The sequence below is a fragment of the Dicentrarchus labrax genome, unplaced genomic scaffold, assembly GCF_905237075.1.
Source record: "Dicentrarchus labrax unplaced genomic scaffold, dlabrax2021, whole genome shotgun sequence".
NCBI classification, from domain to species: Eukaryota; Metazoa; Chordata; class Actinopteri; family Moronidae; genus Dicentrarchus; species Dicentrarchus labrax.
The window spans coordinates 29,163,202-29,181,208 of NW_026136713.1; the positions used below are offsets into that span (position 1 = coordinate 29,163,202).

Here is an 18,007-nt window from a genome sequence, read left to right on the forward strand (position 1 = left end):
ACATCAAGACCTAATGAATCCACCATTCTCATAAAGTAACCTAGTTTATTTATATTGTATCATTGCTGCTCTTGTGTAGGCATGTTTGTTTCTCTATGACTCTGCTCTTGTCTTTATTTAACTTTGTTTCTGTTGATGTATGCCTCTTTTTAATGTTCAGAGGTCAGTATTTCAGACTGACCTAGTGCGATAACAAAGTAGTTAAGATACATCACATTGATTTACTGTGTCAGCTTATTAGACAGTTAACCACAAGTTCTGAATAAAAACTCTTGGTGGGTCAACAAAATATGAGATTTGTATAAAAAAGAATGAAAAAAAAACATCTTTACATATTATTATTATGTTTTTATAATTTGTTTATATTATTTACTTATTTTTCTTTATTCTCGTCTCTATTTCGCAGGTCCCGCCCCCTTCAGCAGGCACAAAATACCACTTCCGGTTTACCCGGAAGTAAGTATAATTCCCAAAGATGGCGGAGCAAGGTCCGATGGCCATAGCGATGCGGCTACGAAATCAGCTCCAGTCCGTCTACAAACTGGACCCGCTGAGGAATGAGGTGAGTGGCCATACTGCTGGAGCTCGGTCGCACTGGGGTGGGAAGGTACGGGGGGTCAAACCGAAGCAGAGGCGAGTTAAACACCGGCATCAACGGGAGAACGTTGTCGTCTCCGCGGCGCTGATGGAGAGAGAGAGAGAGAGAGAGAGAGAGAGAGAGAGAGAGAGAGAGAGAGAGGGAGAGGGAGGAGGGGAGAGAGAGGGAGAGAGAGAGAGAGAGAGAGAGAGAGAGAGAGAGAGAGAGAGGGAGAGAGAGGGAGAGAGAGAGAGAGAGAGAGCCAACGCTGAAGCGCTGCGAAGGGAGCCGCGTTTGAGCATGCGTGGACGGTCGGAGTCCACCCGTGTTGTTCTGCCTCAACAGCGGAGCGGCGTGCGGAAACCCAACTAACTGTTATGTCGCTCACCGTAGGTCGCTCGCCCGGTCGGCTGTATTCACCCGGTCGGCTGTATTCACTCGGTCGGCTGTATTCACCCGGTCGGCTGTATTCACTCGGTCGGCTGTATTCACCCGGTCGGCTGTATTCACCCGGTCGGCTGTATTCACTCGGTCGGCTGTACTCACCAGCTCAACCGGGAGTTGTGAGTGAACCGGGACGGTAACGGCCGCCGCACTCCTCGGGCTCTCCGTGTGTAACGATGGAGTAACGGCTGTGTGGTTCTAACCGTTTTGTTTGTGTTCGACGGGAACACACCACGTGGTTCCAGCAGTTAACGTTCCACCTGTTTGTTCACGAGCGCTCAGTCTGCCGTTGGTCCGTTGGCCTCCTCACTACAAACAATACACACGTGAGCACCGAGCCACTAAAGAAACAAAGTCCGTTCACATTGTGGCTGTATTATAGTCTGAGCGTTACTGGGCCTTCTGATGGGGAAACTTTTATTTTCCTAATCCGTCCACTTCTTCGTTATGCGCGGAGGTCAAAGGTCAGGGTCAGGGTCAGGGGTGGGCTGGGGCAAGAGGTGTCAGATGCAGGTGCAGAGCTAAATCCAGCCATTTCCCCATCTGATGATTGTAATGAACTCAGTGAGGGGACTGAAGTGAGATCATCACAGTCCTGCATTGATCTTCAGAAGTTTGCAAACAAGCATGAAAGTTAGATCTGAATCCTGTGTGCAGTTTGATGCTCGTTATCCAGACGCCATTACACCATTCATAGGTTCAGACTCACGCTGCTGTATGATATATGTTCTGTCATATGTTTTTGTATCATAGATCCAAAGTGCTGGCAGTCCAGTTTGCTTTAAAAGTAGCCCCAAAGTAAAGCAGGGTTTGCACCGTAACAGCATCTAAATATTAAGGAAATGTATTTATCATTAAAATAAATCAGTATCTTCAGTCCGTCTCCTCTCGTCCTGTGCTGTCGGCTCAGAAAACGGTCCGTCCATCGAGTGCTTGATGTGGGATGTTGATGGGGCAGGATTCTGTAAAGATGTGGGCTCAGCAGTCTCTGATTTCCCGTTGTTTGGCCAGCCTGAGTCCCATTTTTTTTTTTTACACCAGACATTATCCAGGAGCAGCCTTAAGTCCAAGTTTGGCCAGCATGGCTCCTTATCCCGCTCTCCTTCCTCTCCTCCTGGGGCGACAGAACCTGCTGTGGTGGGTCGTGCTCTAGGTCCGCTGCTCTTTAATCCAAACTCCACACGTCCCTTTCTGATGACTGCAGGTTATTTCTGTTTTAGGTAATACGTGCTTCAGCAATAAAGCCAAAAACTGTTACAACAAAAAAAGGAGGTTTGAAGGAGCTCCCAGCAGCTGCATGTACACGTGCAGCCGTCGCCACCATGTAGAGTGGTTCCATTGTTGCTGCATCTCGATTCCACACAACCAAAAATTAAGAAACTTGAGAGAAATTGTGCTCATTAAACTATGTTTGGGGGATAAATACACTTCTAAACCAAACTTCTAAAATAGTTTTGCAACTAACATTGAGTACTGTCATTGCTGATTTAGTCTGCTGATTATTTTCATGATTGTCTTTGTCAAAACTGTCAAAGAAAACTGAAAAATGCTCATCACAAATTCCCAGAGCGCAGCATGATGTCTTCAGATTGCTTCTTTTGTCCAGCAGTCAGAAAACTTCATGTAGTCATAAATGACAAAGAAAAGCAGCAAATCTGTAGATTTAAGAGGCTGGACACTTTTGCTTAAAAATGACTAATGTAATAATTTTCTTTTGATTGAGTAATCAATAATTCAACCAGTTGTTGCAGCTTACTAACACGTTTTTGTCTGTCCCGACAGGAGGAGGTGAAGTTGAAGATCAAGGACCTGAACGAACACATCGTCTGTTACCTCTGTGCGGGTTACTTCATAGATGCCACAACCATTACAGAGTGTTTGCACACCTGTGAGTTTAACCAAAGCCTGACACAATCATATTCTGTTCTCGAGTTATTAAATCCTCACATACGGTTAGTACATCATAATGAGAATAAAATGTCTTTCTTTCTTTCTGCTCTGCAGTCTGTAAAAGCTGTATTGTAAAATACCTACAAACAAGCAAGTATTGTCCAATGTGCAACATCAAAATCCACGAAACGCAGCCTTTACTCAACCTCAAACTGGATCGAGTGATGCAGGACATTGTCTACAAACTGGTGCCTGGACTACAAGAAAGTACGTATAAAACGCTGCTGTCTGTATCAGTGTTACCAACAGTTGTGACCTAAAGTCTCCATGCTTGTGGAATCTAAAAGAGAAATGTTTTACTAGAAAATAAATGTTGCTTTTTTTAGACTAGTTGATTATCAACACTATTAAAATACCAGTACCTGTTTAAAGCTTATTTGGAAATCAGTGTTGGCGCAGTATCTGTCGTGTTTGTCTGATATCCATGTTCATGTTTGAACAGGTGAAGACAAAAGAATAAAGGAATTTTATCAGTCACGAGGGTTAGAGAGAGTCATCCAACCAGCTGGAGACGGTAAGTCTTCAATTTAGTCATTTTCTCAGGCTGCCATTAAGTTTGTTTAGGATTCAATTAAAGACGGAGCCAGATCAGTGTCTTTTTCCATGTCTGTGGGACATCTTTGGTGTTGCACTGTGATTGCTCTGGTGCTTTTGCATAGCACTTCTCAGGGGTCACATGACCTGTGTGAATGGGTAAATGAGCGACAGAAACCTTGCTTTAGATAAAAGGTGTGTGTGTGTGTGTGTGTGTGTTATGTAGCTTGCATAAGTTTGAATAGGCTGTTAGTGCTCAAAATGGCCATATATAAAGAAATCTGTACATGCATTTTAAACAACCTGGAAAGGTAAAATCCACCAGACACAACCGTAATCAGGAAATTTGTGTTGTGATGAAGTAGCTCTAGGTTGAATCACTCTTTGGCTTTATTAGTTGGTGAGAAGCTGTAAAACTGCTATTTCTATATGTTAATGACACAGATTGTGAACTTAGGTATGTCTCTGCTGATGCATGATTGCAATGACTTGCCCAGTCAACGACATGGTGATTGGTGTGTACTTAGATTTTCCCCCCTTCTCACTAGATGCTGTACCAGATGCTACAGGTTTGCCGTACACAAGCTTCGACCATTCAAAAGCCCACTTCTACAGATACGATGAGCAGGTTTCGCTGTGTTTAGAAAGGCTAAGGTGAGCTTATTCTGTCTGGTTGACGATTCTAACCTTATTTTGTGTATATTTTTAATGCCCCTGTGAGATAAGACTGATGGAATGTAAATAATATATACTGCTGACTCAAGTTGAACTTGTCTAACATAAAACTGTCCTTACTCTGTTTTGTCTTTACAGTTCATCGCTTGCTGGAAAAGATAAGACGAAACTTACTCTCCAGGTAAGTCATACATACCAATAAATTGACCTAGATAATATAGCATTGTATTTTGATAAACTCTGTGTACTGCTACTCTGTGAAATTGTTGAGCTGGTTATGGGTTCTTTCAAAGCAACCCCGGCTCGCAGGTTTGCACAGCCGTGCAAAACACATCTCCGGGGGCACATTTTTGAAGCCGTAACAAGTAATTTTCTACCCTTAACTGCTAAGCAAATACATGGCACGATGACATCTGCAGCAACAGCAGAATTTAGCACTCAGAGCTGGTTACTCTGGCTGCCTCACACAGAGACAGGGATAAGTGGGACAAAGACACCAGTGAGGCATGTAATCATTCTTTATTTCCCAACCTAATTTTTCAATAATTGGAGATAATTTTCTAAGAAAGAGTGGTGGTGTTTTCGACCGACGACTTGAGGCTAAATGGCCAACATGTTGACTCAGTGTTTGTGGTGATTAGTGCTGACTAGTAGGACTTAAGGAGACGTAGAAAATCGTGTCAATCCAAACATCACACCGTGTATTTATGTCCAGCGAGTTCCTTTATAGTCTTTGTTTTAAATTGCCTGAGGCATCAGACATGATAAAATGCTGCTAGACTAATCATTTGCTTCATTAGTAGACAGACTAGAAGATTCAGTGTGTCTAAACTTTCTCTTTTCCTTTGTGGCAAACTCACCAAATTTGGCATAAAAGAGAAATAAAGCTGATGGGAGAATGTGGAATGCTACCTGGTATACAGCAACATTTGATAGGAACATAAATGAAGTGCTAATTATGGCAATTATCTCCGTAGTTCTCTGTCGTATAGTGTGTTCATTCTTATGTCTATCCATACACATTAACATCCTGGCAATTTGAATGTCTGTGTTTGAATCATGCTTGCTAACCAATTTCAAACCCACTAAAGTGAAAAAAATGCCTACCTTGTCAGATATTCCTGTGAGTTTTCCCTCTGTGTTGGATCCTCTTGACAGGCTCATTTGTCGAGGGGTGTTTGTGTGTGCGCATGTAACAATGGAAGCTGTGTTATATAATGGCCGGACTGAATTAAGACTTAAACAAAGATCATCGGGGGAGTCATTTAACTAAAACTCACAGTAAATGTCAAATTGCACTGTGCTTATTATCCACACTTCCCAGCCAACATCGTTGTACATACTGCAAGGACTCTGGTCAGCCAGCAGAGGGCATTCTTGTTCAACAGATGCCATGTGGGTCTCCAATCTAGATCTCAGATTTTGTTTCTTTTAAATGTGTTTTCACTATAGTGGTTTTTAAAGATGCTCGACCAGTTACGCCCTCAGTCATTTTCTTATAATTCCAGAGCAGAGTGAAGTTTTTACTGGCAGATGGGGTCTTTTTATTTCATGTGATCTAGTTATTCTAGTCAGGCTCTGACTGTTTGGGGCTTTTAATCTGGTTTTACAGTATGAAAAGAATATTCCAGACTTGAACAAAGTCACACATGTGAAGAGTTTGAGTTTTAGTGGTGTGACTGCTGCAAGCATTGGGGCAACATCTTCCACCCATGTCCTCTTTGACCACTGTGTGAAATTAAAATGTTGTTTATTGCCATTACCTTATGTAATGGGAACATGCAGCTCCATTGCTTCCATTCTTGGCTCCGGATATGCAGTTGTGTTTCACTCTAACCTCTATGTGAACTTATAAACTAGATTAGCTGGCAGCTTGCTTCACACCTATTAAAAATAAAAAATAACACACAAGCAAGCCGTGTCCTTGCAGTGATCTGGATTTGATTTTTAACCTTTGTTACAGGCTATTCTCTCTTCCCTGCATGCACAGTAATAATCTGTTTTTATCAAGGTGGGAATTCAGTGAAATAAAGTTCTGCCTCAGCCTTTAAAGAAATACTGTCTTGCACTGCATTCAGGGGGGAAATGGAAGTTTAGGTCTCCGGCTTAAGAGTGTGTAATAAGTCAGTTGGGACTGGAAAACGTCCAGCAGCTAGCTGGGTTTTTCTTCACTGTAAATCTGATTGTAACAGGAGTATGCCACACCCTGTCGATATGCCGTTACCTTCCTTTTACTTCACATTTCTTGTATGCTGGAACCTTTTTGTGTTACAGAACAGCCTGTTACAGTTTAGGAAAGTAAACCAGTGAACACTAAATATTTGAATACTAAAATTAAAAACAGCAGCCTGCACTTCTGGTGTTACAAATAAAACTAAACATGCACAACAGACAAGCCTTTTACATGATCTGAACAACAAAAACTAAAATCAGTCTATTCTCTGGGCAATAAGTTACTTCCACACCAGGTGATACACTAAGTTGACAACAAATCCAAATGCCTGATGATGATGTCTCCATGGTAAAGTTCCATGTTAACTACTGGAATAAATCGGGCATCTAAACCTGCAGTATTAACAAGAAATCTCCCAAGTCGCTCTGTGGTGGTCTCACAAGTCGGAGCCATAAACAGAAATGTACAGCTGGTCGTGATTTATTGGAATTACCCCCTTGACTTCAACGTGTCATATTGCTCATCTGAAGTTTTACAGTGCATTTGTCTGACCTTGTCTCTGCAGCAGAAGTTTGTTCGCTGTTCTGTCCGAGCCGAGGTGAGACACCTACGGAAAGTGCTCTGTCATCGGCTAAACGTGGAAAAACACCAGGTCAGTCAGCAATCGTCACTGATATAAGAAGACATTAAGTTACACACGTCATTACATTAAAGATTTGTCAGCATTGATTTGGCCTGTGCTAATGAGACAAATGTGTGGAATGGCTATTGAACTACGTTATTCACTCTCTGCAAACAGGGTTCATACAAAGTCTTCAAAGTTTGAAAAATGCTTCATTTTAAATGTTATGTTTTCAAGTTAGGAATATGCTTGAATTTGAATACACTCCTTTAAAACTGCATTATGTTTAGCATAATCTGGCGGTTCATCCACGTAAGCAGTCATGTAAACCAAAATCTTTTAATATTTGAGATGAAACAATCCCATCGTCATATGTTTATTACACATGTTTACTCATCGTTCATAGCTAGATAAGTTCTCTGTTGATCCATTTCTCTGGAAACCAGCAAGCATGCAACAAAGTGACAGTATACTAAAGAATTCTATAAACTTTATTTTTCACAGTTGCATTTATAGTAACAATTTTTAGATTAGGTCCCTTGGCAGTGCTTGAATTTTACTCTTAGAAAAGCCGTACAAACCCTGTTCAAAGGTCAAATGACATCTGCTGTGTTATCAGAGGTTATGGAAGAAATCCAATAATTACGCTTGATATACATTTGCCAACGTGCATTTTACTTTTACACATTGACTGTTGGTGCGCAACGTTCCATTGTTGTTGACAATTTCTGCAACATCGGACTAAGAAAAACATGTAACATTCAAGGCTCCTTTGTCATTTCTTTGACTTATAACGCTTTATTGGCTAGGATTATAGTTATATTCATGTGTTGATACACTTTACGACTGTGCAAACAGTTGCTGTGGGAAATTATGTTTGATTGGTTAGTAGATCTTTAGTAAACTCATATATTGGTACACGCTTTGATGATAACCCATAGGTAACCTGTAGGTAGCCTATGGGTTAAACATATGAACTCATAAAAACTTGGTGACAATTTGAAGACAGAAAGTGCAGAACTCCCATTGGCTTTTGACCCATAATGACTGAGAGCCAATCCCAGTCCAGATTCCTTAGCCAACAAACTTATTGATATCAGCCGTGTTTTCCCGGTCTCTAGATTTCCCGCTGAGTGATGTGCTCTCAGTGTGGAGGTTCTGTCGAGGCGATTTATTTATCAATACAGTGTATTTGCATTTTTTACGCCAACAGTGTCAACAACACCAGCTTGCTTTCAGTGTGGGGACAAAAACTTATTTCTGCTTCCTCGTTGAATCTTTTATTAACAGCAAACATATTTCGCATATAAAAATAATCACAGATGTTTCTTTTGGTTTCCCCTTCACATCTGTTTGTGTGGTCTCCCTATAGGTCCAGATGTTGTTCAATAACGAGTCTCTGCCCGATCACATGACCATGAAACGGTTATGGCTCTCACACTGGTTTGGCAAGGTACGGTACAGCCGCGGTCAACTAGCGCCAGAAAATGTCATACATTCCTTCACACATTTTCTTTGTAATGTAGATTATTTGGAAAAATCGGATAAAGTTCACTAAAGATGACTAGACATTTTCAGTTAGAGTTCGGAAGAATCCTAAATCATTGTATTCCACTGTCACTAGTCATGTCTAATGTCATTAGTTTTACATCATTTCTAATTAGTCCAGAGGTAGTGTGACCAGATGTAGCACAATGTTGGTTTTTACACATAATATAAAATAAAAAAAGAATGAACTTTTAGTTGTGATCTGTTTAATAAGATGTTAAATATACCTGACTTTAAATGTTTACCTCTCACACATAATATTTTGAATCTTTCCTCCTTTAGGCCCAACCATTAGTCCTTCACTACACCATCAAGGACAAAAGGACCAGATAGAACTTGTTTTCACTCTGAGGACAGCTGTACATATTTTGTACAATACATATTCTATTTTAATAGTGTTTGTGTACATATACTTATTTTCCTTGTTTTGTATTTTTGAAAATAAATTTAAAATGTGAAAAACAATAATTTGTATTATTTGCTTACAGTATAGTACGCTTTCATCTACACAGAGTGTGTGACAGGTTTATAATATTAACACAATTAAAATAAGTTTTCACTAGTTGCAGTTTTATTTCATTGTAACTTAATTTTAATACTTCAGTGGTTTCCTATACTTTGGAAGTCTGAACATAAGCTTTAAGAATTATTATTGGTTTGGTAATAACCTGGTTTGGTATCATTATGTCACAGCGTAAATAATGATGCAGCAAATTCTGTTGCGAAGCTGACCAGTAGTCCGTATTAGCAGTAGCAGTTGCTAATGTTAATATTGAGGAGAAAGGATATGAACCACCATATCCATATTCAACCAAATAGAGGCTTAAATTAGTTGTCTGGTTTGGGAATGTGTTAATGGGTGCCACAGTATGTAACAGGCAGTCAGGAAAAGAAAATCATAAAAAGCATACAGGCTGTTCTCCAGCATGATGCCATAGTTTTGAATTCAGCCATTAAATGTTAATATTGATAGTTTTTGTAAAGGTGTGCAGTGACACCAGCTTTCTGTCATTGTGTTTTTGTTTTAGTTTACAATTTTGGAACTCAGCAGACCACAAATCATCAAAATATAAATAAATCTCAACTAAAGGCAATCTAGAAGCACCTCTGGCAGCGGTTACAGTCCTGAGTTCTTGTGGATGTGTCTTTATCAGCTCTGCGTGTCTGGACGCTGCATTTCCCCCCATTCTTCTTTACAAAACTGCTCAATCAAATGTCATTTCAAACCCCAGCCACAATTTCTGGACTCTTCTGACTTGGCCAGCCGTTGTTATTTTGAAGACATACAGCTTTGGCTTTCTGTTTGGGGTTATTGTCTTACTGAAAAATAAATCATCTCCCAAGTTGAAGTTCTTCTGCGGACTGCGGCAGATGATTTTTCTGTTTTTCTGCACTGATTTTTGGTTTCTACATTCCCAGGCCTTCTGTAGTAACTCCACAGCAAGATGCTACCATCACCAGGTTTATTTAGCTATATTGTATATGTTAATGTTGATGGTTTAGATCAGAGAATGTACCACTTTGTTTCACTCTCGTACATGCCCTCTAGCTTCAGATTGTGTGTTTTTTTTTTTCCAACAGCCATAAAGCTGCGACTGGTGAAGGTTGGCGGCAGTAGTTTTATGTTTCTCCTATCTCGGCCATGTAACTCAGCTCCTTCGGCGTCCTCACAGATCTCTTGGTGGCCGCACAGGCGCTGCAGATTCACAGCTGTGCCATGTTCTTCACATTTTTACTATCGACGTGGCTGTAATCCGAGTGATATTCAGTGCCTTGGAAATTGTCTTGAATCCTTCCCCTGAATGCTGATTTTCAGTAATTGTGTCACAGCTTTGTTTGTAATGTGTTCTTCATTAACCCTTCCAGATGCAGGCATAGTTAAGATTGTCACACAGGGGGATCTCAATTTAACTTATTGTGCAACTTTTAAGAACTGCACTAGTGATGATTTAGCTACATGTTAAAGGGAGGTAATCATTTATTTTGTTTTATTTTGAACTCATTTAAATCAGTCTTTTGTGTTTTATTTCAATATTAAAATATTTTTCTTGTTCAAAAAGTGCCCCATAAAATCCTAGTTATTCACTGATTATGATGATATAATTAAAAAAAGGGTGAATACTTCTTAAAGTCAAAACAGTTTAACCACCAGACCTATCAACAGCTGCTCTGGACCTTGTTTTGTCAAATATTCCAAAGCCAGATTTTTACTTTCAATCTCTAATTTTTACAGACGCTTATCTCTTGATTTTTCTTGGCGTATTCAAAATCACAGTCTATGAACTGTAGGTACTGATGGCCTGCTTAAAGTTGTTTGTTAGATTAATTAAACCATTAAGGTTTGACTTTGTTTTAGTAGGCAACCTGCACTTAAAAAAATCAGAGAGTTGTGTATCAGAGTTTTTTTTGTTGACTTGAAGGGGAACCAAAGCAATTCATCATTCATTTTCCATGAAGTTGGGGGACTTGGAAAAGACAAGTAAGAAGGTTAAAGTTGATGCAGCAGAGGCAGAGATATCCTGGCTTTTTGTTCCTAGTATGGGCCAACATCCAGAACTACTGAGTGATCCTGAAATAAAGCAACTCAATAACATTTTTTATCAGACCCGGCATGCCCGATCAATGTCCACATCTTTCAAACTTCAACCCCCCCGGCCCGGTTTGTGAGGCAAGTTTTCTTTATAAATTTGGACAGAACTCCCATCAGCGTTATTTTTTTTTACACTTTAGAAAGCTCCCTCCACAGCCACAGAAGACATTCAACAGCTGTTTACACAGGAGCTGCAGTTCTCCTTACGCTGCGTAAACTTTGCTTCATGTGTAAAATCAGTGAGTTCCCCCTTAAAGCAGCATAGTTGCCATCCCAAAATGTAAAAGCAGCTCAAGCCAACTGGCATTCCCCCTCGTCTTTTAAATATTTATGTGGCACACTAACTCTGGTGATATTTTACTGCACATTTTAGAGCACTGTGAAGGCTTGACGAGGACTGCTACTTTTCGACCCGTGTTCAAGATTTCATTCAAAACATAAACTTGCATCCATCCAGACCCCACAACCTCTTTATCTTTGCAGAATTTCACGGACCACTGTTTATCTCTCTCTGTGACCAACCCTGCTGCGAAGACAATCCCCCTTATCAGCACTAGGTGGCACACTTGGTGCTTTTCAAACATGAGGGGCAGGAGGCGAGCTTTGATGTGTGTGATCCTGTCCAGAGTGAAAGGAAAGACTCTGATAACCTGACACGGGCTGATAATATATACAAGCCTTGTATCTTATTCTGTCTCTAGTCTTTCTAAGTAGACTGCAGCAGCCACAGCATTTCAGTAACACTTTTCTAAGTTGCACCGCTAGCATCTTGAATGTCCTGTTGATAAATTGCTTTATGTACAAAATGACACTGAATTACTTTTTAACACTGGGATAGCATTGTGCAGGTCAAACAGCTCATTTGTATTTTTATTACACTCCTATACAAAGATAAATACCAGCGCTTGGTGTTCATGTGTCTTAAAGGTCAAAGGCTAGAAATGTAGTTTATATTTCATATGAAAGGGGGCCATGTGTTCATCAAGGGCCGAACAGTTTTCCATCTACTGCAGAGGTCAGAAACCTGGAATAAGGCAGCTGTGGAGTAAAGACTTAGATCTTCCCATAACTGAAAGAGTGATGCCAGAAAGAAAGGTTTAAAGTACAGTGTGGGGCTGAACATTTTTAAATCTTATTTTCCAAAACCATTTTCTGCTTTATTTGGACATGTTTTTAACATTTTCACAATAATAACACCCTGAAGTTAATTTGAACCTTTAAATCGGGCCCCTGTGGTCATGTTTTTAAATGAAGAATTAAAAGAACTCTCTGAAAAGGTACACACAGGCACACACATGCATATTATGGGTTCTCCCCAAGTCCCTTCAGGGCACTTCTATGTTGGAAGAACAACAATCCCCCAAAGCTGTGACCTTTAGGCCAAAATAGAGAATGTCAGGTTCCTGTTGGACAGCTCGGTCAGATTGCAACTCGCACCTCTGGGCTTTAATTTTTCTGATCATAATACACTGGGAAAATGTGCAACGGCTGGTTTTGGAGAGCCACTGACTGCTTGTGTGTATAATTCACTCAAGGTAGCACCACCTGAGTTCATTTAATGCCATAAAAAGGAAAACAGTCAATCCAAGACAGCTGTAAGGGTGAAATCTGGTGAATTTGTTATTGGTACAGTAACTATGTGTGAGAAATGTAAAATAATAACAGTTAACTGCTTTTAATAGTAAAATTGATAAGTGGTCATGTTGCTATATAGGCTTTCCTTCAGATGGAAATTTCAAAATAAAATAATACAATTTAAATTATAGGAATTTCACTGAGATAAAGGAATAACGATATAATTTGTAATTAATTGCTAACAAAGTCAGTAGGTCACAACAGTGAGGTTATTTCGGTAGGCCTATATCTTTTTTAATAACACGTTCCAGTTGGATCAGGACGTTTAAGGCAGAGTTTGTCCACTGACTTTTATTTAAAGCTTCACCCTCTGTGCTGTTGCTCCTGCCAGTGCAGAGTGGCTCCATAATAAAAGGCCTACTTGACTTTTCAACCTCCACGATTCCAGCCGATTACTTCTATTGTGTGCGCCAGTCTGCTCTGTTTCTCTGCCCTCTCCAGAAAAAAAAAAAAGAAAAAAGACCCGTCCTAACAAGCCTTTAAGTTTCCTTTTCATCTCAAATTCTCACATTCTGTCTGAAATGTTTTATTTTGAAGCGGTAAGTGGCAGTGAGAGATCCTGGTTTCATTTGTTTCCATTGCGTTTTGTTAATAATTCACAATAAATTGTAAAGCTGATTGTGTGAAGGAGTATATTTTAAATACCGGCGTTCCATATAAGTAATATAAGATTTATAATAAACAGCTACATTTATTAAGATTATAGAAGAGATCCCACAGAGCTTACAATTTAGAAAACTGTTTTTAAAATTCTGTTTCAATGTCTAGAAGCTGAAAACGTGAATTACTTCATTTCCTCCCTTTTTGTCAATGAAGGTTTGACACTAAACACTGTCTGTATAGGTGCTGTATAAAAATGAAGAATAAATTGGGCTCAGTGAGTAATATTACATTGACTTTTGCGTGTTAGTGCGCGCAAAAAAAAGCAATAAAATCAAAAGAAGTATATCTTGCAAGCCGGTTCATGTTCAACATAACTCAAACAATTTTACTTGTTTAAAGATAAATCGGACTTTATCACTAAAAAACTACGATAACACACCCCCTCCCTCACACACACACACACACACACACACACACACACACACACACACACACACACACACCAACCAAACTCTTGATCCCGTTACAAAACTGTTGCAAATGGTCAGCCAGCAGCAGCAGCACGTCGCATTTCCACTGCCTCCCATTGAGGTTTATTCATTAGGACCCTCACACTAACACATTTGCTATTCATGGGAGACTTTTTTTTTTTTTTTTTTCTAAACAAACCCGAGTCAAGAGTGGCAGATGCGTGCCATTATTGCCCACGGTTCGGTGGAAGCTGTTTTATGTAAGGCAAAGGCGGGTTAACCTAATCAATCATGTCGACTAGTTGTGTTAAAGACGATTCATAGAAGGAGGAAGAAAACATATGGCGCAGGGGTGGGAGCAAGCTTTTCTTAACACCGCAGCCAGACCGGGACCTTCTTGTGACAAGATGTATTCAAAGCCGGCCGAAAGAATGGGAAGAAAGGCGGTGGACGGCTGCTAATTGAAGTCATGGTACTTCAAGACTGAAAGCAGGGGTCAATTATTCAGAGGGCCAATTTTTAACCAAGCAGAGCAGGTTTTTTGGGGGGGTGGTTATTTTGTGTATTTCCTTAATCTCTCAGGACAAATCCATATGTTGTTATATCCTTATAATAGTCATATAGGAAATCATAGTGGGTTTATATCATGTAACATTCCTATAGAGATTTATACAGTGTCTGTGCTGCTCAGAGTGTTATTTTGATTTTCCTTTAGGAATTTAGTAGAACATATCGTTCTCCATCGTAATGTTTTGTGACCTTCTAATGTAGCTGCCTCTTTAAATCACGTTTTATGGTGTAATCATAATATTCTTATGGGGACACATTACAGTGGATCATCCCTCAGATCTTTTTTATTTAGGCCTGCTGTATTATTTAATCGTTTTTATGCACAATCACTCATCCAACCGCGCCAAAAGCTTCTTTGAAATACCATATAACCTTTATTTACATAGATGCTGATTAAATAGAATGTTACAATAAAATTATCGCATAGGATGTTTGGTATATATACAGAACTCAGAGCGTGTGAAAGTGTGCAGATACTAATAGTGATGCCTCCTTTGCGCTGCGAGCAGGCCTGCATGCCTGCACCAAACACTTTCTCGCTCAGAAAAAAAAACAGAATTTTACACTTGAGGGAGGGATGGACTGACACATCGACCCCGGGCTGTGCATGGGAGAAACAAACAAAAAAAGGGGGTGCAGGGGGTTCATTTAAATATTCGGCAGGTCCGATTCCTTTAACAGAAGAATGCGAATAAATGACAAACAAAAAAATAATAATTGCACAACTTTCCATCCCTCCTTTAAAAACGAACGTGAAAAATTCAAATGTTTACACAGATTTCAGTCTTTACTGTACCATAACAGTTATAGGTCTGTCTGAGAGGGAACCAGATATTCCTCAAATAATGTGGTGAAACTTAAACGACAGACTTGGAAGGCTTTACAAGTCCGATTAATAAATTAAAATGGAAGAGAGAAAAAAAGAGGAGGAGAAAAAAAAAAACTTTCCTGAAATGTTTTTTTTTTTATGTATATATTCTCCTTTTTTGTCAATATCCGTGCAAAAGTTTGGGAAGAAAAATGCCCCCTTTTAATATTCTTTGTTGTTGCTTATGAAAACCACAGCCCCCCTGACTGTCAATCGTCCACCTCGATTTCCTCGTCGTCCTCCGAGAATTCATCCGTGGTTTGGTCTCTGGACGAGGAGGGGGACTGTGGGAAGGCCCGGTGTCCTTGGGAGGTCGGGGAGATACTGGGCGACCTGGCCTCGGGGTCCCCACCCTGGGGCTCCTCAATGTTTTCCATGGTGACTAGCTTCTGCAGGGTCTGTGGGGTGATTTTCTTTAGCGACTCCACGTCCGCTTTCATCTCCTCCAGGTCCCTCTTGAGTTTGGCCCTGCGGTTCTGAAACCAGGTGATGACCTGCGCGTTGGAGAGCCCCAGCTGCTGCGCGATCTGGTCGCGATCGGCCGGAGAAAGGTACTTCTGGTACAAAAACCTCTTCTCCAGTTCGTAAATCTGGTGGTTCGTGAAGGCCGTCCGCGACTTTCTCCTCTTTTTCGACGTCTGCCTCTGTCCGAAAGCGTTCACATGCTCACGACCTTGGAGGGGTGGGAGAAGAAAATATACAAGAGGAATGAAACAACCGCAAGGGTCACATTCCCCCCCAAACTACAGCAGCAACAGAGGGCACTGTTCAACAGGCCTGTCCTCGGGTTACATGCTTGGTTTGGTCTTTTTTTCCTTAAAGCAAAATATTGGATTTATTTCACTTGAATTCAGAAGCAACAAGATACATTTGAAGAACTGCGCCCTGTCTGGATGAGCTGATCAGTTTAAAGTGCTGTCACAAAAAATACATGTGCAGTGGAAAGAAGTGAAATAATGAATCCCAATGGCCCATTTCTCGCCACATTTTGGGCCAAAATACAATTTAACCAAATATTATAATTGTTATTATTATTTTTGCAGTGCAACAGAAACGTCCACTGGCAGTGTGTCTATTAAGTTTATCTGTCAGTCTGTCCACTTTTATCCAACATAGCACTGCAGGAGTAGGCCATAATGGCTGATTGACTTTTTGACAGTGTAATACATTAGCCACTGTATTAGCCAGTTTCAGTAAGTCACAGATCATATGTATGCATATTGAAATGCGCAAATGTGCCATTTCCCATTTCTCAAGTCATATTTTTGCGCATTCCTGTACAGCTGTCCGAGCATTTCCACATTTAAAGTCAAAACAAACCCAGCTAGCACTCATCTCAGCCGTGTGTCTGATGATCACTGCACTTGCTTCCCTTTCCAAAACAGTTTCACAGTCGTTCTTTCTATCTGAAAATGTATATTCCGCATTAAAAACGCGTCTTTACCTTCTGCTGCCTGGATAACGCTGACTTCCAGACCCTTAAACGTTTTGCTGGCCAGTTCCTCCAGCGCGCACAGCGGCGAGGAGGGAGTGGTGATCCCGTTCCTCGCCGCATTGGAGCCCGTCACTTTCTCCAGCACTCTCGGCGGACAGATACTGGCGACCGACTTCTTCACCGAGGGCTTGTTAAGGATATCCTCGATGCTGAACGGCGTCAAAGGCTTGTTGGAGTTGGCCGGCGGCGGCAGCTGGTCCAGGGGAGCCCGTCTCCTCTCGTCGCCGCTGGACTGCAACACAGAACCTGCCTTCATGTCTTTACTGGAGGTCATCGCAGTCCCGAAGAATCGCTGCTTCCAGAAAAAGTTGATTATTTCATTCAAATGGCAGTTTAAAGCGTCCACAAGTGTTTTCCTCTGGTGCTCGACGTTCTCGTAGTCCCCCCTATATTTTAACACTCAAAAGCCGCAACTTAGCTCGCCGGAGAGCTTTCCTCCAAAATAACCATGCTTCGGGCGTAGTTGCAAAGGCAGCCGGACTGTATTCCCCTCAGAGAGTCGCAGTTCCTCTGCCAAGCTCCATGTAGATCTTTATGCAGTAACAGACTGGAGGGGGGTGAATCCCTGCAAGGGGAAAAAAGCTGTCTCAAGCAGCAAGAAAAAGAAAGCGACTGCTAACGAGTTATTGTTGATTGGGCGAAGTTCAATTAGAGAAACACTACACTACTTGCTGACCCGCTGCTGCGTCTTAAAGGGCCGGACCATAATAACTAATTGGACGTGGGGAATAGGAGGAGTCTGTTGCTGCCGAGGAGAAAGATGCCCCGAAATGTTTATGCATCTGTTTCCCTCTGCTGGTGTGTGCTTCTAGAAAAGGGAGAGTTGATGGCCATTAAAATGCTGCCACCAGCATCTTTGCATTATGGAAAAGTTTGGACGAACACCGAGCCAACAATGGTCTCCAGCCGTGATATTCATTTTGTCATTTTCGTGCGTAATTACGCATAGAGCGTTATGCGTAATGTGCGCATTAGGCGCTGTGCTGCACGGGAATTTGGCTTCAAATAGCCACAATGAGCATATTTGCGGAGCCGATTTTGAAGTCTATTAAAATTATTTGCCTACAAGTAAACAGAAGCTGTTAACCCTTTGTTCGACATGACAGGTGATGGACTTTTGATTTATTTATTTTTTGTTTGTTCCTTATAGCAGCAGATGGTAGACACTGCTTTTAATCTGAAACTTAAATGTTTTGTTTTTTTAAATGATGGCAGCAAGGCTCATATTTATTTTTAATATCAAATAATCAATA

General features: G+C 40.9%; 2 protein-coding genes across 3 annotated transcripts; one reads left to right on the forward strand and one right to left on the reverse strand.

Annotated features, from left to right (window-relative positions):
- The first annotated feature begins 450 nt into the window (after positions 1-450).
- pcgf1 (polycomb group ring finger 1) lies at positions 451-8,991 on the forward strand. Of its 2 annotated transcripts, none has more exons than XM_051420468.1 (9): positions 451-562; positions 2,804-2,909; positions 3,026-3,178; positions 3,414-3,485; positions 4,054-4,159; positions 4,319-4,361; positions 6,919-7,005; positions 8,348-8,428; positions 8,806-8,991. In XM_051420468.1, the coding sequence occupies exons 1-9, from the start codon at positions 476-478 to the stop codon at positions 8,854-8,856; spliced, it is 786 nt and encodes a 261-aa protein (XP_051276428.1). In that variant the 5' UTR covers positions 451-475; the 3' UTR covers positions 8,857-8,991. The 2 variants fall into 2 exon arrangements, with proteins under 2 accessions (XP_051276428.1, XP_051276429.1); XM_051420469.1 differs by having other exon boundaries at positions 473-562; positions 6,922-7,005.
- A 5,751-nt stretch (positions 8,992-14,742) lies between these two features.
- On the reverse strand, positions 14,743-17,627 carry lbx2 (ladybird homeobox 2). Its single transcript, XM_051420467.1, has 2 exons — positions 16,704-17,627; positions 14,743-15,932 (listed from the first exon to the last, which is right to left on the reverse strand). The coding sequence occupies exons 1-2, from the start codon at positions 17,026-17,028 to the stop codon at positions 15,469-15,471; spliced, it is 789 nt and encodes a 262-aa protein (XP_051276427.1). The 5' UTR covers positions 17,029-17,627; the 3' UTR covers positions 14,743-15,468.
- Positions 17,628-18,007: the final 380 nt, after the last annotated feature.